Source organism: Mustela putorius, unplaced genomic scaffold, assembly GCF_011764305.1.
Source record: "Mustela putorius furo isolate JIRA1106 unplaced genomic scaffold, ASM1176430v1.1 tig00537350_pilon_pilon_pilon, whole genome shotgun sequence".
Classification (NCBI taxonomy): domain Eukaryota; kingdom Metazoa; phylum Chordata; class Mammalia; order Carnivora; family Mustelidae; genus Mustela; species Mustela putorius.
The window spans coordinates 18384372-18406675 of NW_025422471.1; the positions used below are offsets into that span (position 1 = coordinate 18384372).

The window sequence follows — 22304 nt, forward strand, 5'->3', positions numbered from 1 at the left end:
CAGCATGACTGAAGGTTTACTTTCAGAATTAAGTTATAATGACGTGGAAGAAAGAATTTGATTGTTTAAAAGTTCCTTGCTGTAGCTCTGAACAGTGGCGTTCTAGTCTAACATCTATGACTTTAAGCTTGAAGAGTAAATAAATGATTCTCCCTCTTTGCCTTAGCAAAGCCACGTGTTTAAAAAAAAAATTTTTTTTTTTTACCCTCTTGCGGAACACGAGATAGGAACAAAACTTGCTTTGACATAATTTTTGTTGCTGCTATTATTTTGTTTTTGTGTGCCAGTGGTACAGTATCTTAACTCCTCCATGGCAACACGCAATATTACTTTTAATCCGCCTTATGTCCTTGATCTCACTTCAAATAAAAGTTTAAAGGACTCAAGGAGGTAAAGGAGATGAAGTTGCATGACTAATTGTCCTGTCTCTTTCTGAGTACCCTCTCCTTTCAAATACTTGCTTTCAAGAATGTGTCCTACAATTTTTTTTTCCCCCCTGTGGTTCTCTTTCTCTCTACCTTCTCTAGAAGAAGAAGAAAGAGCCCTGTTTCATTTTGGTACCTGCAACTGACGGAATCAAACCCATGTACATTAAGCAATCATTCTAACGTAAAAACAGAGGAGAAAGCACTATTTCAAGCTATGGTCTGTATTCTGCAGTCTCTTCCACTGCAAGAGAAACCATTTATACTGGGTTTTGGTGGATAGCAGAAAAATTGGACCCACCTTAGTGATACTTCAAGAATCTGTCCTTGCCTTCTCTTTTCTTGCACAGTGCCCAGATTCTCCCCATTACTTCTCATCTGAAACGTGTGCTGCTTAACAAGACACGTGTCTTGTACTCGCTTGCCCCAGGCCTTCACCTTTTAGCCCCTATGAACAGATAAACTCAGGACCCTCTCTTCCAGCCCTAGAGCTAATAACTAAAGTGCAGACAGAACAGCAGAGCAGCCTCGTCTTAGCTGATTAGAGTGTGGCTGTTGACGAGTTTGCATTTCCTGAGAATCGGAGCAATTCACTTTGCAGGGATCCATTTCTCGCGCAGCTTCGTGTCCCAAGAGTCACTTTTCAAAATCGCTTTTAACTTATTTTGTTGGCTATACGGAGAACTTCGGGGGCATACTTAACGTGGGACTTCAGGGGCATCCTTAACGCGGTTAATTGTAAAGGCACTGCTGGAACCAAGAGAATCTCAGACGCCAAGGTGCTTCCCTTAACCCTAGAGCCTCCGGCGTGTGCGGAGGAGGTACAGGCAATGTAGGAACTTTAGAGGTGGTGGCAGGTGCCAGGGTGTGGCTGCAGTTGTCTCCCTTTTCTCTTCCAGCAGAAGGAGCCACGAGAGAGAGAGAGGAAGAGTGAGGGAAGAGGGAGGAAAGAGGGGGAAGACTGGGGGAGGGAATAAGGGGGAGGGCGAGGAGGGGGGAGCGGGTGGCCACCGGGGGAGCGCGCCTGCGAAGCTCAGGCTCGCACGCACGCCGCCTCTGTTTGTACACAGTGCGCACCCGGCCGCCGGCCTGCTCCCCGCTAGCTCACGCTTCATTGTTCTCCCAAGTCAGAAGCCCCGCAGCTGCGGCGGCGAGAGCGGAGCAAGCCGAGCGCACCGTCTGCGGGTCCACAGGCGCGGGTGACCCGAAGCCGCCGCGGGAGCCCGCGCCCCGCCCCGCCCCGCCCGCCGCGCCTCAGCCGGGACCCACCCGCAGCGGAGGCTGAGCCCGGCGGCGGCTCCTCAGAGCTCGCCCACCTTCTTGCCGCCGGAGCGCTGGCAAAAGGGGAAGAAAGATTCCTCTCTTGGGCCACCACTCTTCCTCGGGTCCTCCAAGAATTTGTTTAAGGTGGTGCTGCGGCCCGAAGACATCTTTTTGAATTCTCGGGCAGGGGCGGGGTCTGCCGCTGCCCTGCGGTGCCACCTCAGCGACGCTGCCCTCTGGAACGACCCCTGACCAGCCGGGGTCACGTTCGGGAGACAGAACCATGAAGCGCTCGGCGGCCGCTTGGCTCTTGATCGGGCTCAGCCTCGGTGTCCCCCAGTTCTGCAAAGGTGAGGGCGACGGGGCCCGGGCCGCTAGGTGCGGGACAGGCTGGAGTCCCCTGGGAAATGCCGCGCAGGGGGCTGGAGGCGGTCCCCGGGGCGCACCTGGGGCGGTGAGCGCCGCGGGCGGTACGGAGGAGGCGATGCGCCCCGCTTGCCTCGGAAAAGTGCTCGCAAAGTCAGAGCGGAGTGCGTGGGGCTGAGCGGGGAAGAGGGTGAGGGGTACTGGGGTGAGATCGAGGAAAGACGGGGACCGAGGGCGGTGGGGGGAGGGAACGGCGCTCTGGGGAAGCAGAGGTTCCTCGGCTCCCTCGGCCCGCCGGTCACTGCTCGAACCCCCGCTGGGCAATGCCGGTGATGCTAGCTACGGGCCACGGGCGGGGCTTCCGCGGGGGCCCGAGCTGGGAATTAAGCTTGCGGGCGTCATCTGCTTAAAACGCGAAGAGGCTGGAGAGCCGCAGGGTCGTCTGTCCCCCGGGTACGGCTCTCCGATGTGGGCCGGGGCTGAGCGGTTTACAAATCCAAACCTGGCCCAGGGAGTTCTGGAGGTGGGCGAGGTGGAGACGGGTCTGACGAGTCCGTTCGGCGTTCTGCTGCCTTCCCCGGCAGGACTCGCTGCGCCGATTACAGAAAAACCCTAGGAACCCGCCTCTCCTCTAACCCCAGGGGCTCGGAGCTTGGCTCAGCACTCCCTCCGGGTGCAACCCTAACTCTTGGTAGTAGAGAATCTTGCAGTGGGAGACATCCTCGCTCCCCCGCCCAAGAGCAGAAAAGTTGTAAGAGCTGGTCTGGTTGTGTTTTCCGTGACTTGTGTGAAAGAAGCCAGCCTACAAAAAAAAAAAAAAAAAAAAAAAAAAAAAAAAAAAAAAAAGCAGGGCTTCAGGGAGTCTCCTGCGGAGTTGTATAGACGAATTTCTGGTCCTTTGCGGAGGGTGGCTTGTCAATACGAGCCCTTGTCCCGGCCACGTCACTGAGCGGGTCGGGGCTGAAGTTGGCGCTGATAAAGGGCAGGAGGAGCGACAGGGGGCCCAGGGGAGACCGCGCAAGAGGGACTTGAGCCCCTTCTGCGCTCACGGATAAGGACAGCCGCTTCTAAGGGGTCCGAGGGTAATAGAACCCTTAGCAGGCTGCTTCAAGTGGAGAACTGAGTGCACTACAGGGTTTTAAATGTGCCTCTTAAAAAGGATAGTTGAATTAAAAAGCGTTGACTCGAATCCATTTGAAATTCACACCGCATGAGTATTCTACACCATCCATGCCTGCATCCATCCATTTATTTGTTTCATGGGAAAACCGTGAGCTCTTGGGCAACTGTTTGCCCAAGAAGCTTGGTATTCCTGGATGCCCTCACTGCCCTGCCAGTAGCGATCCATGGCGGTGCTCCGCCTCGGCCTCCCTGTCTCCCCCAGACTGTGGCTATTTTCCCCAGCGTGTAGGCGTGTGTGTAGGTGTGTGCCTTGCCAGCGTTTACAAAGTGCCCTTCTAGTTATCAGGCAGAGGCAGTCACTCCACTGAAGGTTAAGGAATGGTAATGGCTTTGTAGTTGCTCGGCTGAGTTCCCTAGCGATATGGAAAAGACAGGACTCCCACCACTCTTATTTTTCCTTTCTCCTGTTTCCCGTCTGGATTCCTTCAGCCCTTCGTGCCTTAGCAGGAAGGGGAAGGGGAGAACTGCAGGCACTCCCTTCTCCTCCTCCCTTCCCCGCCTCCGTTCCCACCCCAAACACGAAAACACACATTCACCCACTCACACGCACCTACACCGTGCCACCGCAGCCACCATCTGTCCCCGAGCTGAGGTGGAGTGCGGCGGGGGTGGAGGAGGAGATAACGTGTCTAGCGTGTGTGGCCGCGCTCTCCTCGCTAGGTCTGGTTGCGGGAACCCTGGGGTGCGGTGAGTCTTGGCTCACTGCAGCCGGTAGCTCTGCCTCCTAAAGATACCCACGCCTAGGGCACAGCTTACTCCGCCAGACGAACCACGGTGTTGCCGGGGCTCTCCATTCCCTCTCCCAAACAATAATCGGGCAGCGGCATACTCCATATTCTCCATATTCAAAAGGATTGCTCCTTTCCCCCCCCCCCCAGCCAGCCTGTGATTAGAGGGAAAGAGGGATTTAAGAAAGAAACGGATCATTTTCCATGAGCCCTTTCTGTTAAACTTGCACCTTTCTAATTTATTCTCCTTCAGCCCTGCAGAAGGCAGAGTGCAGCTTGTGTGACAGCTCCAAACAATTAAACTTTGAGTAAACTTACTGAAGCCAGTGTTAACACTGAGAATTTCCCTTGGCATTCCCCTGCCCCAGACATCGTTTATCTGATGTAGCCTTTTAGAAATTGGTGTTTCCCTGTGTGGGTTGCAGTTTACGTGTATTAATGATTGGGATATGGTAATTTCTTTTATTAGCCGTTTTTATCTTAAAATTAAACCAATGGATCAGTCAGATTGAATATTTTATTAACTCTTAAATTATTCATCGCTGTGGGTTGCTCTGAAAAATCCAATAACATGCATACAGTTGCAGCAAGCACGTGACATCTTATGCAATCTGTCCCTGTGCCTGCAGTTGGTGCCTGAAGTCTTTAAGCAAATGGCACTGTCTAAAAATGTCTAGACATGTCCTAAATACTATGAATCATTGGCATTTGAATTTCCTTTTTTTAATCAATGGTGTTTTTTAGTTATTCTACGTGAGAATAAATTAGTACCTGAACAGTCTCACTCAAGATAATAACAGGATGCTTCTATAATTAGTATAGCAATATCTACAGTGAATAACAGGTTTTTGTGTTTTTAAAAATTTATTACACATTAGTGTCTTCGTTACTTAATTTACATGACCGTGAATTCCGTACTTTAAAAATAAGTGCTAATTCAGATGCCAAAGGAAGCACCTAAAAATAATTTTAGGTGAACTAAAAATAATAAAGTGAAGATAAAGTATGGTGCTTTGACAGTTTGACACTAATGAAAAATCTTGGCCATCCCAAACACTGTGGTGATACAGCACACTTTGCCCTCTCTGTTCCTGAAAAGGTTTTGCTTATTCTTGAACTATTTCTTTAGAACTGAAATTTATTTTGTTTTAAATATGGATATGGTTTTGGGAAAACATTTATAATAATAAAAATTATGGTTAAAAGATTGAAATGCTACTTTCTTCCTTCTATGGTCTTGAAGTTACAAAGATCTTCAAAAGTAGGGAAAAGTATTTCACTTCAATACTCTAAATTAAAACTCTCTTGTATTTTTCTCAAGTATCTTAAGATCAGTGTTCATACATGTACTCAGGATCTAAGGTATTTTTTGTAAGAATTTTAATAAAGTTTGCTTTTATTGCCAGATACGTGTGATTTTTCCTTCTCACAAAATTATAGCAATGTAAAGCAAAAGGATAAAATATACAATACTAATATAAAATAGCTTAGTTACTCAAAACCATTGCAAAATATAAGTTTGACAGTTCCTAGGGTCTAAATTAGTAGTCTGTACTCTTAATTTTACTGATACTAAGATAAAAATTTCAAATAGGTCATTTGTTTTCAAAACTTTTAATTTTTTTAAGGGTTTTACATAATGGGATGGACTGTATATCTTATCATTTGTGCACAATTAAAAAAAAAAAAAAAAAAAAACCCTGCCTGATCTGAGAGTTTCATAAAGTGTAAGAAAATAATTCTGGTATTTGTAATATACTGAGTACACTTGCAGGTGCAATAGCTCTGAGTATGATACATGATGTAGTAGGTTCATCATATTCTTGCCAAAACAAACAAACAAAAATCCCATAAAACAATGGAGACTTTAGAACTCAGTTCAAGACAGAGTAAATCATTATGAGTAGGTACTGAAAAACAAACAGCAAATTTTGTAAATACGCAATTAATGATATGACTTCTCATAGCTAATCATTTACTTTTTACACAGTTGAGTATATTTCCTAAGTAGTTTATAAACTGAGATTATTACAAAAAAAAAATAGTAGAAAATGAGAACCGAGCCATTCCTATTATTCAATTCTCTCTCTCTCTCTCTCTCTCTCTTTTTTAAAGATTTTATTTATTTATTTGAACAGAGAAAGAGAAATCACAAGTAGGCAGAGAGGCAGACAGAGAGAGAGGGGGAAGCCAGCTCCTTGCTGTTCAGAGAGCCCAGTGGTTGCGGGGGTGGTGTTGGAGGCTGGATCCCAGGACCCTGAGATCATTACCTGAGCTGAAGGCAGAGGCTTAACCCACTGAGCCACCCAGCCGCTCCTATTATTCAATTCTTGTCTGTGTTGTAGGGAAGATCTCTGGCATGTTTTTTGTTTGTTTAATCATAGCACATGGTATGATTGTAATATCTTTTGGTTAATTAAAACAAACATGTGTTTATATACAAAGAGTCAAATGATTGCCCATGTGAAGTAGAATGAGTATTGGAATTTTTCTCATGGTTATCTGATAATGTTAGAAATTAAGTACTATACATAGTTAAACTGAATAAATTACTACTTAGTTGTCACTGGAGAAACCTTTAAAAAGTCTTTGATTTGAAGAAGTTTTTGAAGGGAAAACCCAACAAGGATCAACTGTGCCCTTGCCAGCAGGTGTCAGGATTATCAATGGAGATCTTTTAAGGAAAAGTTGGAAAAAATAAAAAGTAAACTAGTAAAGGTGAATCTGCAAATCCATGGAAAGTGACTTTCTGCTCTGTATGAAACTGATGTTGTTAGTTAGTTTTCAGTGCTCCCCGGAGATGGAGAGGGACGGTGAATTGTAAGAACCTACTGCTTTTGCCATAATTTTTTAACTTGGAAACAGAGTTACTCTAACTGCCACAAACAAGCACATGTCTAGGTTGAGCCATTATTTTTCAGGGGTCTCTTGAGAACCATCCAAGGAAATGCACATAGAGCTATGAGGTACTTGCTGTGAAGCAATTATTGCTGAAATGTTTAGCATACTCTTAAGCATACACTCCATACCAACTCTTAAGTTTTATAAGTAGAAAATTCTGTTAGATTGATTTGCATGCATCTAAGTTCGATTGCACATTTGTACACATCTATAGTACTGATGAGAGATCACTAGTTATCATTTTCTATCCACAATAGTAAAATGTATGTTTCCTGGAGCTTGCAAGTATCTAACTAGCATAAGTCATGTGGCCAAAAGAGACCAAATGATACAATAAAGTTTTGTCAGTATCCATTTTAAGCAGTTATTAATCCTTATAATGGGCCTATTGCATATCAATAGCTTTTAGTAACTTGACATCATTTATTTATTTTTAATTGATCCTTAACTGATAATCATTCCTTTCAGATTAGTTCTAGCATCTGCTGATACAGCCCTTCAAACTGGGTTACAGATTCGCCACTGCACCATTTCTTACACAGTTGCTGACATCATGCCAAACAGTCTGTCTCCAGTTGCTATCCTTTCTGAGTCACTCCTCCTAAAATAAAAATTCTTTTCATTTCTCTCAATCTTCATCTTTCTCCTCTTCTCTTCCTGCCTCCCCAACATTTCTTTGCTGAATAGCACCTAGGGCACCTAATCCACTATAAAATTGTGTCATCATTATGACGAGGTTGCAAATCTCCAAAACATTGTGGAATTGGCCATTTACTTTTTGTGTGTGAAGAAAAAAACTTGATAATGTGAAGCCTCTATTACTAAATCCTGAGGTTTAAAACAGAAATGGAAATAAGTTAAGATCGTAGTTATGGAGCACCTTGAGATTTCCCATCTTGATTTGATAACAGTGTCCTGCCTGAAACTATCATCTGAGCAATGATTTACATCCATCGTACCTGTAGAAAACTTTCTTGATTTGTCTGTAACACATAGCTGAGAAACTAGAAGAAAACATCAAAAACTCATGACCACCAACAGTAGATATTGCATTAATTCTTAAATCATATAGAAAAGTCCATGTCTCTTGGTTTTTAAGTTCTTGGGCTTTCTATAAACTGGATCCAGAAATGAAAGTCACCTGAGGTAATAGGTCAATCTTAATCAGGGCAAAAAAACCATAGCAGCTCTTAGACTGAAACGGGACTTAAAAATCTATGCAAAAGCAGCGATCCCTTACAGTATGAAAACCAGAGACATTTATGGAGGGGGAGAGACTAAGTATAAAGGCCAAAAGGCATTCATGTGAGAAAGAATACTATAATAATTGGTGCCAATATTGGCCTTGCATCCTAGACAAAGATTCACTACAATATGTTCAGCATTTGAGGGTACAAAGGCAGTAAAATGCATACATTATTGAAGAGATTTTGTCAAAAATGTTGAAGCTTGTAAAACCTGCTTAATGGTGGAAAAGACAGATATCCGAAGAATTTACTTGTTTAATATGCTATTTTCCCATCATTCCAGAAACTATGCTATTATATATTTTCCAGTGATTCTTTTCCCCCTAAAATAATGAATGAAAGTGTTAGGAAATACAGGACTCAATTTTGTATAAAAGAATACAGATAAGATACCCTGCAATTATTTGGTTATATTTTAGAGGAAAAATGTGTTGCTATTTTGTTCTTTAAAATATGCATTATTATAGTGATAGTAACTGTGTAGGATTTGTTCAGCAAGAGATTTAATAGTGCATGAAGCAGAATGGAGGATTTAAGTACAAGAATTGAAGTGAAGGCTTTTTCCAAGTACTAAAGTACTTTGGAATGTGATTGTTACTATGGAGAAAGAAGATTTGAGTCTATATCTTAGCTTTACTTTTTCCCTTTTCTAAAGCAGATATGGATCAGACTGATTAAGGATAATTTAATATAGTATAACAGTCCATAAATGGGAAGGCAAGGGTTTTAATCTCATGCTAGATGACACTGTTGATTTGAAACTAATCTATCAATGAGGTTAGGCCATCATGTATTCTTTAAGGTTTATGCTTGCTGTTTGATAAAGTTTCTAATTTGGGGAATGCAGAACAATCCTCTTGAGGCTTTTCTTGCTGTACTGAGGCCAGGATGACCATGTACATTTTACTGATGCCAAAGAGTATATGAAGACAACCATAGTAAAATGGGTTCATGACTCTTGAACAGAAAAGAGTAGAAGAGTCCAATGAGAACACTGGAGAATATTTTTATTTGAAATAAGTTGATGACTCCCTCCCAGTAATGTCTGCCACCTCTAGGCATCAATCTTCATCCATGCTCATATCTTTCATGCCCTTCTCCCCTCATTTTTCTCTTCAAATACTAATTGAACTCTCATTTTGCTTTGTTTATTCATCTTTTTTCCCTTGGAAGAGTTTAATTTTGTGAACACTAACTTTTGAAATATCAGCTATGGACAAACAATAAGCAAATTACCATCCAAAATGTTTTAGTATTTATACTGCAAGTTCTTGTGTCACATTTTGGGGCTTCCTATAGAGACAGGGCTTATAAGGATGCTAGGCAAAACAAACAATCCAACTAAACAACAACAAAACCCCAAATAGACCATCAGTGTACATTCAAATGAATGGAGCTATGCTGCCTCATCAGTATTCCTCAAGAAGGAGCCACACATTTTAAACAGCAATTTGTCTTTTACAGAAAAAGTAAGTCAAAAGTAATTTCATGGGTGCCTGGGTGGCTCAGTGGGTTAAGGATCTGCCTTAGGCTCAGGTCATGATTCCAGGGTCCAAAGATCAAGCCCCACATGGGCTCTCTCCTCAGTGGGGAGTCTGCTTCTACCTCAACCTCTTTCTCTGTCAAATAAACGAAATAAACTCTTTTAAAAAGTTTCAGAGACTTTAAAAGCTTTGTTTCTTATTTAACTGTTTTTGTTTTGTTTTGTTTGTTTTTACAATCTGTGTTGTAGAATGAGCATACTTTGAAAATAGTTACCAATGCTCCTGCAAAAGTGTTGTTAAAAATATAATATTAACATATAGGCATGATGTAAAGTGCTTTCTATGGTTGTTTTGCTTCAGTTAAAAGAAGAACTACCTCTAAGTGATAGACTTCATACTTAAATACAGGGTTCTGATTGATTTCCAACTGACTATAATTTTGACCCAGAAGCAGTAATTTTTCAGGAATCAGTTTGTTTTTTCCTTTCTTCTCTTTACTTAGGGACTGATACCAGTCACTTTAAGCATCTTGTTAGACAAGTTAACAAGGGCATTCACTTTGATTTCTCTCAAATACAGTTAAGAGGTATAGTATTTATTGAGTTCGTGCAATGTGTTCCGCTGTTCTAAGTACCACTGTGATTCTTCTATGTCTGTGGAGCCCCAGGTACTCTTGTTATTTACACATGAATAAGAAGACAGAAATAGAGGTTAAATAATTTCCCAAGATCACACAGTTACCAAGTAGCTTGTTAGAATTAGAATCCAGGTTAAATCTCGAGCCTGCTTTCTTAACTATTAAAGCATGCTGTGTCAATGAGTGACACAGCCTGTGTGTCCTGGGGATAGTTTGTTAGATGATCTTCTTATTTATGAAACACACACTTCATATCTCTTACTATTTAACTGGTAGATATTTTGGAAAGGGTAAATTTATTTCTTCTCTTGGGACAATATTTTTAAATTTTTCTAATTTTAATTTCTAATTTTCAATGGTAAAATTTCACATTCAGAAATAAAAGTTGGTGTATGCTCTCTTTGGTTAGAAAGAGTTAATGCATCACCCAAAAGAACAGCAAAGATAGGGAAAAGAAGAGGAGCAATTGGGAAATGATTCAAAACTCATTTTCTTCACAGTTTTGTCATTCAGTTTATTGCAACATGATTTTTATACTTTTTTTTCCCCTTTGGTTTTCCAGGATTCTACTGCTCCTCTGCATTGTTTCATTGTTACTCAATATAATGTGTGAGAGCATGCTCTCTTTGTAATTTTCAGATATATAATATAGGACGAAGTGATTTTAAAGGTTAACAAGGTTTTTATTTCTGTTAGCTTAATGAAGGTATTTAATTTGCATTACATCCTACCCTCATTTAATTTTATTTCTATGTAAACCCATTAAGAAATTTTAGCCAAACAAAAGCACCCAATGGTCTCAAACCACATAATCTAGAAAATTATATTTTCTGGTTTATATTAACAATTATTTAACCAAATGATGGTTTATTTTTTTTAACTAGTATTGGGTAATTTTCAACATTCTACAAAATTATGAAAGTTATACCATCTAATATGAGATCACCTTATTAATAACACTGTACATCCATACAATGCTTAATACTATAAATAGACCTCTGCATTATTATATTTATTCCCCTAGAGTAATAATAATGAAACAATAGGGAAGTTTTCTTAGGCATTTCCCATTTCTATTCTGTGGACCATAAGCAGAGAACGCATTCTAAATTTCTTTTATCAGTTAAGGAACCTGAGGTTCAGAAAGTCACATGGTCTGTAGTTCAAACAACCAAAGAGTTTGAACTTGACTCCACACATTGTAGTTCCAACATACTTTTTCCTCTTTTCTGCTATACCACTTTACTTGTGGTAATTATATTTATACTTTTTTCTCAGTTCTTGGACTCATAAGATGAGAAGGGGGAGTTGGTATCTGATTGCTTTTTCAAAAACGATTCCAAACTGCCTCTCATTTCCATAAGAACACTTTCTTGCCATCAGCCTGTAACACCTCCTTTCTTCTTGGAAGTCTGTTATTTACCAATCATAATGACATCCTAAACTTTTCAATGGCTTCAGAACTTTATTCTCTCACATTTATCCACTTAAAAATCTTTTATGTGTGAGCTTGTGACCCTTTTGACATTATGGTATTGAACTTCTTGGAAGTTCCCAACACTCATGATTCCTACCTCCATTTTTAGGAACCTATTGGTAATGCTGTTCAGTAGACCTTATCATCACATGATTTGCTGATCAAACAGTACTTTACATTTCTCAGACTTTCTCTTACCAGAGTTATCATCTTTCTCCCTCTCTTTGCCTTTCCTTCCCACAAACTCACTCTTGCCACTGCTCTAATTTTTAGTCCTACTTACCTCTCTTCTTTCTCAACCTAGTCTTTGTGGTTTTCCATTTTCAGGGGTTTTCAACTACTTATGAATTTCTCAGCCCAGAGGCTTTATACCATTTTTGCTTCATTAGTCCCAAACTAAGGTAATTTTCAAAGTCCCATTCCTATCCCTGCAACCAAGAAAATCGGAGTGCTGTCAGAAAGGTAGTTTGGCTGCACTGGAAGTCCTGGTGGAGCTGAAAGGTTGAATTGGGGGTCCTAAAAGGAATGAGCAAGAAAGATAGAAAGTGATTTTATGAGAGGTATTATGGGGCACTGCAGAAATTATATGGAAATTATAGCTATTGATAATTGTAAATTTTGGAGCATAACCATAGGACTTATGGTGAAGGATGATAGAAGACAAGATCATTAAAAGAACAGAGGCAAAGAATGTTGTAAAAATCATTTATTTATATGAGTATTGAAATCCTGAAAACTTAGACAAGAAGAAATGTTGGAGAGAATGACCATGAACCAGTAACAGAAATCTTCAAGGAATGAGGGCCTATAGTGCAGAGATCAGGAGATAACAACAGTAAGGGGATAGTATTGGGGAATAGAGATGTATTACATGAAATTAAAACTAGGTGGGGGTTGTTTTTTGTTTTTGAGAAGGAGAAAGAATGTCCAGGAAGTTGCTTTGAAGAGTAGGAAAGACTAATGCTGTATCTCAGGTCCAGCAGCTTTGAAAGAGAAAAGAGTATCCAGCTAAGAGGACAGTGACTCAGAGGACAGCTGATTCATTTTAGGGCAGGAAGACTGGTAGCAATTGCCTAGTCTCGAGCCTCATGCTCTTAGATAGTCCTCATCCTACAGCTTTTGACATGTTGAGCTCATTATAATAATTGATATATCTCACTAGGAGCAGTGCTTTTAAGCACATAAAATATGTTTTCATATGTAACAGCTCTTTTAAACCTCACAGCCATCTAGGGATGGCAGATGAAGATATAGATGAGAAGAGGTAGGTGGTCAGTACTCAAACAAGCCTTACATCCAAATCCAGGACTCACTTCACTACAGCACAATTATAGAGAAAAGCCCAAATCCAAGGAAAGATCCTTTCTAAATTTAAAGCACATCTGTGGAGTAGGAAGATTTTGCAGTTGTGCCCTGACCTACTTCATCCTATTCAGATGGGCCTCTATGTATTTTGAGGTCAGCATAGTTTAGGTTACTGGGGATGTCTGTCTGCTTGGTGGTCTTAATCCTTGCGCAACTTGGATCATTTGTCCAAATGGTTCTAATTGGAAAACAACGTTATTACTTGGAGAATATTTCTTTTGTCTTTTAAACATACTTAAAATTGTGCAACCTTGTACAGAAAGAATTCTTTTTCCTCAAATTTGCATGTTTCAAATATTTGCAAACCATAATGTTTCTTCTTTAGTTTCTGACATGCTAAAGTTGTACATATTTCTTTCTTTAATCTGTCCTTGTAAGCCATTCTTTTCATCATTTTAGTAGTTTCATTTGGAATCTGTTCAAGTAGCCTACATATTTATTCAACAGGCTTGCCAAAACCCCAACAGAGAATTCCTGGGATATGCATTCCTAAAATAATGCCACACACGTATTAGTCTGTCCTTTTTAATTTTGCAAATACATTCTTAATTTTATTATTTTTTATTATTTATTTTCACAAATACATTCTTAATTTTAGTCTATTGTTTTGCTAGTTATTTTTCTTACGAGACCACTTTTCCAAATAATACTTAAGTATGCCATTATTTTTTTTCATAATTTTGTTCTGCTTTTGCCCTCACTGGAATTTTACTTTTTTATTTCATTTTGTATTTAGTATTCTTATTACTATTATATGGTATAATCTCTGCCCATAGAATCACAGAATAACATTACTTAATTTCCTACAAATTATTTATTATGTTCTTGCTATTTTTGTATCAGGTACATATCTGTTAAATTATAATACAAATTCCCATCCTTAACTTTTGTTTTTTTCATATTTATTTCCTTTGGGGTCTGTAAAATATCTTCTTAAAGCTACCATCTATCTTTATTTCTGTATTTTTTCTGTTTATGTATTTATTTCTAGCTGTCTCCTTCTAAATGAAGGACACATTTTCTGCTCCCATCTCATCCCACAGTTTAAACTGCACAACTTCAGATAATCTCTCTGATCACCTTCGCCATGTTACCAATGTTCCAGCACACACACATTTACACACAGTATACCCCTGTCATTCTCTATCACTAATTTTAAAAATTATAGCACTTTTCAAAAATCATAGTGATAAAATTACTTATTAGCTTATTTATTTCATTTCTTGTTCCCAAATGTATTGTAAGCTCCATGTAGGCAGGAAAAACATACTTTGTTCCCTAATGTGTATATCCAGCTCTAGACACAGTGCCTCAGATATAGTAGGCACACAGTGTTTGTTGGCTGAATTTATGCATGCATGGATGAATGAAAAACATGAGTTAAAAACAACTCTGTTGGTGTATAAATCTCTCTCTCGTTAAAAAAAAAAAAAATGTGTTCCTTAGATAGACCCATTAGCTCATTTAATAAATTCTTATCTGCTTGAAGCACTGATGCATTGACCTGTGATTTATGTCACAAGTGATACACTTTGAGAAAGCAATAAATACGTTAGTAGTGGCAAACTCTGAGAGCAGACTAAATAAATGACCTACTTGTTTCCATAGCTGTCTAATTTATAAACACTTTAAGAGCAAGATTTGGGTTTTACCTTAAATTATCAAATTGCAATAAAATAGTTGTAATTGTATATGGACGATCAACAGTAAGCTTTAGTTTGTCATTTTATTACAAAGAGTTGACAAGAAAAGTATGTGCAACAAAATCAAAGCACTTGGTGGTGGTTTTAATTGTCAGGTAGAGGAGCTGCAGGTAGCGTTTTGATCTGCTAATTGTCCCAGTGCCTGGGGAATCCTTCCCCTAAGCTCCACTAGCAATAACTTTCCTTCAGCCATAACTTCTTTCCCTTCTCCTGCCATGCAGTCACACCTGCTAAACCCAGATGTACTCGGCAGAGGGGAAAAGACAGCGCCGGGGAGCTGTGTCTACCCAGGAGCCTGGAGTCTCAGAAACAGCTCAGTTTAAAGGTTTTTTTGTGTAATGACAATCTTTATGTCACCGCTAACTGCTGTTTAATCTCCTTTGGCAACTATACTTCTACCTTTCTTAAATGCCTGAATGGTTCTACAACTATTTGTGTGCTTGTGACCTCAGTAATTTTGGTTTCTACTGTGAGTCAGAAAGCTCCGAAAACGTGTCTTTCTGAAGAAGGTATTAGATGTCAAAGGAGTGTGTAGAGTAAACATTGTAAAATCTAATGCTTTGCTCTCTTTTATGTGATAAGAGAACAGTTGGCAGGTTTTTTTGATGGGCAATTAATTCCTCATCCCTACTTTAAAGTTTTAATTATTTTTGAACTTATATGTATACATATATTGAAGAAGAGCTATAATGGAATCACTTGGTCTCTTTATTTAGAGACTTAGTAATATTTTTAACCATAAAATTGATCATGCCACATAGTCTTATAAGTTATATATTCAACAGTTTTTATGGAGCAGAGATAGGGCAAAGAGCTGTTCTGGGTGATGGAATTACAAGAGTGAACAAAACAGATGACAGTCCTTGCTCTCATACAACTTAAATTCTAATGAGTCAAATGAAGGGAATCAAAGAATAAATGAAGGAGACTGTCTAGCAGGTTAAAAGTAGGTGGTAGGGATTCAGGAATGGATTTCACTTTTATGTAGGATGCTCAGGTCAAGCCTCAATTTTCAAAAGCATTAACTGAGATATACTACAAGCATGTTGCCTCAAGTTTTATTTGCCTCTGTATTTACTATGCTTTATGTAACAGTTAAATTTATTTTGTAAAATATATCCATATTTTCCTTTATGACTTCTGCTACTGGCATCATATTTAAGTGCATAAGAATTGCCTTTGCTTCTTCTACCAAATGATGAGCTTTATGTCCCAACACAACTTACAAAAATTGTTAGAAAATGAAGCACACATTATATACTAGATTCTATGATAATTTGTGTCAGTTTAGAGACTTACTGGGCTGCTTCCCTATTAGTGGGACAGTATTTTCAATTACCAAATTAATTATGAATTATGAATTTTAGTTAGTAGTAATTGTGCATAATTAGAAATATATCAAAATATGGTTTACTAATATTTTACTTGGGATGTTGGCATTTGTTTTTATAAATGATAATTTGAGCAATTTTTATCAAGCTTGGTACTAGGGAACGGCTATAATTGTAGAATTAATTGGGAAGTTTCTCTTCCTTGGAGCATTTTAAGTACAAGAGTTTGCTGTTTCTTAAAGTTTTCAAATAACTCGTCTACCAAGCAGTCTGATCTGTTTGTTGAATACCTTTTTTATTTTTTTAGGGGAAGGTAGGGTGGGGAAGAGGGAGAGAGAGAATCTTAACCAGGCTCCATGCTCAGCAAGAGCCCAATGCAGGGCTCAATCTTATAACCCTGAGATGATGACCTTAGCCAAAATCAAGAGTTGGGTACTTTAACTGACTAAGCCAGCTAGACATCCCTGTTTGTTGGGTACTTTTGTGAATACTATTTCTGGGTCTTCCATAATGAATGGAGCACTTACTTGTTATCCCTTTTCCATTTTTGACAATTTATCATTTCTGACACAATAGTACAACTTAAGAATAGTTTCTAATTTATTAGCATATATATATATATATAATATTAAAATGTTTGTGAAGTAATTTATGAAAAACAAAGCATAGTAATGTGTATACAATGTGATAATTACAAAGTAAAAAAAAATAAACATTAAACAAAATAAATCTTCCAGGCTCAGGAGTCAGGATTTTTAACATCAACAGTTGACTAACCTTGGTTTTCAAAAAATAAATAAATAAAATGGAGCCACTAATAATAGAGCCTGACTGCTAAAGTTAATGTGAGAATGTAATACAAGTGCTTAGAACAAGGTCTTTGGTCCATGATGTCTCCATAATGATGATCATGATGACAATGACGTCAATGACGATGATGGTGTCCTACCTCCCGTTTTGTAGCACAGTGCTTGGCTCAAATTATGATGAAAAGTAATGGATAAGTGAATCTAGTGCCAATCAATTTTCTTTTTCAATTATTATTTTATGTTTTACTTTTATCAAGAAGACTTCAATCTTTGAGCTGAGATACAATTTGCAGATATACTAATATAATGTGATAAGAGAATGTAATCAGATTGGGAGTTGGAGCCTGGATAAACCATTTACTAATTCTGAAGCCTTTTACAGTTTACATTCCTAACCTATTCCTAATCTATAGGGTATGGATAAAGCAGAAGCAATCTAATAGGGTCATTGGAATGGTTGAGAGATATAACTCATATAGTATGTTTATAGATCCTGGAAGGATAAAAACTCTCAATAAATATTGGGTATTTTTTATTTTCTTAGTTGTGATTGTGGCTATTATTGTAAAGGGGACAGTTACCCTGGGCAGCCTGAGGTCTCAAAGAAGAATGGTCTAAGGAAAGGATGGGAACCTGGACCGATTTGACAAACTGGCCAGTCAACAGAGCTTAGCAATTTTTCAGTTTATGTTAAATATATTCTGGTTATGTTTCTGGTTTTAAATAATTGATTTTGGGAGCACATTACTGTTCTTAGTCTGTTATGGCTACTATAACAAAAATACCATAGACTCGGTGGATTAAAAAAAAAACAAATTAATATCTCACAGTACTGGAGGATGGGAAGTCCAAAGGCAGTGTGTAGCAGATTCCATGTCTGGTGAGAACCTTCCTCCCGGGCCATAGGCAGCCACCTTTTCATTGTGTCCTTACATGCTCTACAGGGACAGGGAGGGGGCTCTGAGGCTTTTTTTCAGTGAAGGCACTAATCTTATTCATGAGGTCTCTACCCTTATGCCTTAATCACCTCCAAAGGGCCCACCGCCAAATACCATCACATTGGGGATTAGATTTCAATATATGGATTTGGGGTGATATAAATAGTCTATAGTATTGTATGCAATAGACTATCCTTCAATGTCACCTGACCCACCAGGAGGTCTTTGCTTCCTTTATATTCTTCCTACCTTGTGGCACTTACTCTCTACTATGAATATAGACTCTAGGTTGTGTCCTGATTTATAACCTATAATAGAAACTTCTAAAATATTTTAGGTTATTTTTATTTCACATTTTGCTCTAGAGGTCTCAATTGTAAATATGGTATATAAGGCAGTTGACAGCATGAAAGTTTTTTGTAATCTGCTTACTCATGACTCATGGTCTCCTTGGTCAGTACTTAGTATTCAGAAAATGCCTCACTATGTCTTGCCTTTCAGCAGTTCAAGTTTATTTTAATATTTTATGTCAAAAATGGATAAAAATTAAGTTTATGTTGGCCTAAAGGTTTTGAATAGAAGAATTCTATTTTCATTTTAAAGAATTGACTTTTACTGCTACCCCCCACTTCAGGGGAAAAGAAAACTTTCCTTTAAGATATTTAGGTTAAATGTAAGATATAGCTATACAAGCATATTTTAAAAATTAATAAAAAAAAAAGCTATGTGCTTTCCTACAGAATGAATCAGGTGGTTCTGATAAATTAAGAAATAGACGTTAGTGATTCAGGATAGAGGACTGTTAAGTCAGTTTGTACCGATATCTAAAATAACAACATTTATGACTAAGATGAGCTGATTGCCAAAGCAAGCAGGATTCCACATGAAATGTACATGGTTAAAACTTGAAATTTATTGAGGAAATACATTATGTATGGATTATTCCCAAATCAAGTCACAATTTAAAACATTCTTTTGAATATTATATGAGTGTCTTCATAAAGGAAGAATTACAATGTGCGAATTCAGGATTGTCTCCCTATTTTAAGGTCAGGTGATTAGCAATCTTAATTGTAAATACTAAGTCCCTTTTGCCATATAAATCTAACATATTTAATGGGCAAAATACCAGAGGGTGAACGTCATAGATCCAGAATCTTACTTTTGTTTACATACACAATCTCACATAGGTATAACTCTTCATTTGTAGAGCAGTGTAAAGTAGGTGAGGTTTTGAAAGACTTAATCCTGTTTCTACCAAGTACTTGACTTGTGACTCTGAGCAAACTCCGATCCCTGAACCCTAGTTTACTTATGATCAAAATGAAAATGAAGCAATATACAGGAAATGATTTTGGAACTTCAAAACAGTCTTATAAATCATCTGTTTTGCTGGTAGCCAAATTCCTGTTTTGTTTTCTATACCTTTATAGAATCAGCTAGTATTGATATTCTCATTTGTTATTCTGTGTTTTACTGAACATATCCAGATGTTGTGAAAACTTTTGATTACACCTGTTTGGAAAAGGAACATACAGACATTAAGAAATGATGACAAATCTGATAGGTAGGTCATCTCTGTATTGTGAGAACTTAATTGGCGGTGATAAGATGCCAGATTAGCTCTTAAGTGTTACTATGGGCCCATTCATATCTGATGTCTCCACATGTCCGTGATTTCACCTGTCCTTCTCAACCCTAAGTTGAGACCTAGAGTGGCTGGCTTAGAAAATTCTTGTTTGTCCATGAGAATGTACGAAGTTAAGAAATTAAATCATTTTCTCACCCTCCTGAGAAAATTGCCACCTTCAAAGGAATTAGGGTCATCTTCTCTCCTATGTTCCTTCACAACCCAAATTTCGACTTCTTCTGGACCTAATGCCAGTCCACAAAAATGAAATTAATACAAATTTCCTTAAACATAGTAGCAGTGATACTATTTAAAAATATTTTAGTATTATAGAATTGATGCTAGAGAAACCTACTTTATTTTGCTTCTAAAAAAAGCTCAATTTCAAAATTATCTGTGGGTCATAACTTATCTTTGGATTAGCAGTTCCTTGATGATACCCCTCAGTATAAGAATGAGCTTAGATTCCAGCACCAAAGTGCCATTTTGTTATTGGGATTCCCCCTCCCCAATAGATGTAAATATGTGTGTTTTTGTAAATCTGTAATTCTTTATTATATAGAACAGCTTTTAAATAAGTCAGAAGAATAAATTTCTAAATGACATCTTTAGTTACTAATAGAATTCATATGGTGATTGCTTCAAAAATAAAATGCATTTGAAAGTCAGAAATAGGAAAACAAAAATATAGGCAGAATTACTGATAAAAATAATTTCTGTATATTCTTAGGGAAGTGGCATAGATCAATATGAAGTAACTTTCTTGATTACTTCTAAAGAGGTTATTTATTTTGCTTTGTGTTCCTCATAATTTAAGAGTACCTTGAAATATTTAAAATGTTATTACTGATAACAGCTGCATAGTGAAGCAATCTAGGGTTGGAGGTTTCAGGTTGCTTATTTAACTTTAATTGAGAATATGTTATAAATTAAGTCAGTTGTCTTTGGGATAATAAGAGTCATGAAAAACTCTTCCAGGATTAATTGTTTGTGAAGGCAATTACTATGAGCAAGGCCCAGAATTTAAGCCTAAGCAACTGGAGCATACAAACTTTAACTGTGAATTCTTAGGCTCATTTACATTGGTATGTCCTCCTGAAAGTAACCATTTTCATATATAACTGCATTATAGAAAAAATATTTAGATCATTTGGCAATAGAAGGAATGTAAACTATCACTCCATAACATTTAATAGGACAAAGTTATACTTAGGCTAGTGTAGACTGGACCAACAGGTTTTTTTTTTAATTTTTGTGTGTGTGTGTGTGTGTGTGTGTGTGTGTGTGTTTAATTCAAGAAGTCATAGGAAGACATTGAGTATCAGGAAGATACAATTCAACAATTTAGAGCTTTTTCAGTTTCTTCAGTGATTCTCTGACTCTTGCCAATGGAAATTAAAGCAAAATGAATTGATGAATAATTTGGTTGTACTCCAGGAACCTAAGCACTGTTGTTTTTTTTTTTTGTTAGAGTAATAATAAAGGAATATAGTAAAGTAAAAAAAAGATACTACTGTTATGTGCTTTTAAAGCTGATAACCCAGAAACTAAAGTGGAAATCACTTTAGAAGACCTCTTAATACATATTTATAATTAAAACTTGGTTCCTTTGACATCACTGCTCATTTGGAAAGTTGGTTTGTATGTATTCTATGTTAAGTTCATTTGTTAAGTATCTTCATAAGCTTGTTATTATAGGATACTGTTACTCAGACTGCCGCTGTGAGAGAGTGTACAGTCAACACTTGTATAACCACAATATTAATGACTATCAATTTCGGTTATTAGACTACTACATTGGAATGGTCAGTGTTGCTTCTTTTGGTTTGTGAAAATCTTTGATGTATCTGCAGTTATAAAATGATGTTATAAATTTTTAGAGACATTTTTATTGAGATGCAAGCAAACCACACAATCTTAAGTGTTTGCGTAGTTAAATGAGTTTTCAAAATTGTGTGTACCCATCTAATGGGCAATTAATGATTTAAGTAAGTAATGGCTTACCTAGGTAATGTAGGTAATGATTTACCTAAAACATGATATAGAACATTTCCACAATCCTAAATATTCTTTCATCTTGTTTCCAGTCAAAACCCATCCTTACCGCTCCTCTCTCCATCATCTATGTTTTTGATTTCTATCATTATAGATTAATTTTGTCTATTTTTGGACTTTATACCATTGTTATGATTTTGTGTGTGTGTGTGTGTACTTGAGTGTGGCATCATTCATTCAACATAATGGGTTTGATATTTATCCTTGTTATTGCACATACTGAGTCCATTTCTTTTTATTCCTGAATACTATTTCATACAGATACACCATTGTTGGATTATCTGCTTTGTAATTGGTGGAAAATTGGGTTGTTTCCAGTTTTTAGCTTTTATAATGAGTGAAGATAATCTGAAAATTCTTACAGATTTTTTTTCTAAATTGACATAATTCATTTCTCTTGAGTGAAATACCTGGGAACAGAATTGCTGAGTCATAGGTGGATACATGTTAACTTGAAAACTACTCAGCACATCTCCAAAGGGATTGTATAATTTTATTCTCCCAGCAGCTGTTGAAAGGCTCAGTTGTTCCATATCTTCACTCCAAATCTGTCACTATAAGTCTTTCTGACTGTAGCTATATTTTCTTTTATGAAGTGTCCAATCTTTCACAAGTGTCTCTTTTTTGCTTTTTGGGTATTTTAAGTTTGATTTATGAGGGTGCCGTATATATCCTAGATATGTGTATTTTGCCAGATGTATATTGAAAATATATATCCTAATCCATGGCTTGATACTCAGTTTCTTAATGGTGTCTGTTGATG

The 22304-nt window shown here is 37.9% G+C and overlaps 1 protein-coding gene across 3 annotated transcripts in view; it reads left to right on the forward strand.

Annotated features, from left to right (window-relative positions):
* The first annotated feature begins 1450 nt into the window (after nt 1-1450).
* Nucleotides 1451-22304, forward strand: part of EDIL3 (EGF like repeats and discoidin domains 3) — a 404801-nt gene continuing 383947 nt past the window's right edge. Inside the window, exon 1 of one of the 3 annotated variants that reach the window (XM_045074412.1) lies at nt 1451-2038. In XM_045074412.1, the coding sequence (XP_044930347.1) occupies nt 1972-2038 (67 nt within the window). In that variant the 5' untranslated portion in view covers nt 1451-1971. The remainder of the gene's footprint in view (nt 2039-22304) is intronic. The other 2 variants (XM_004759122.3, XM_004759121.3) reach the window with 2 other exon arrangements.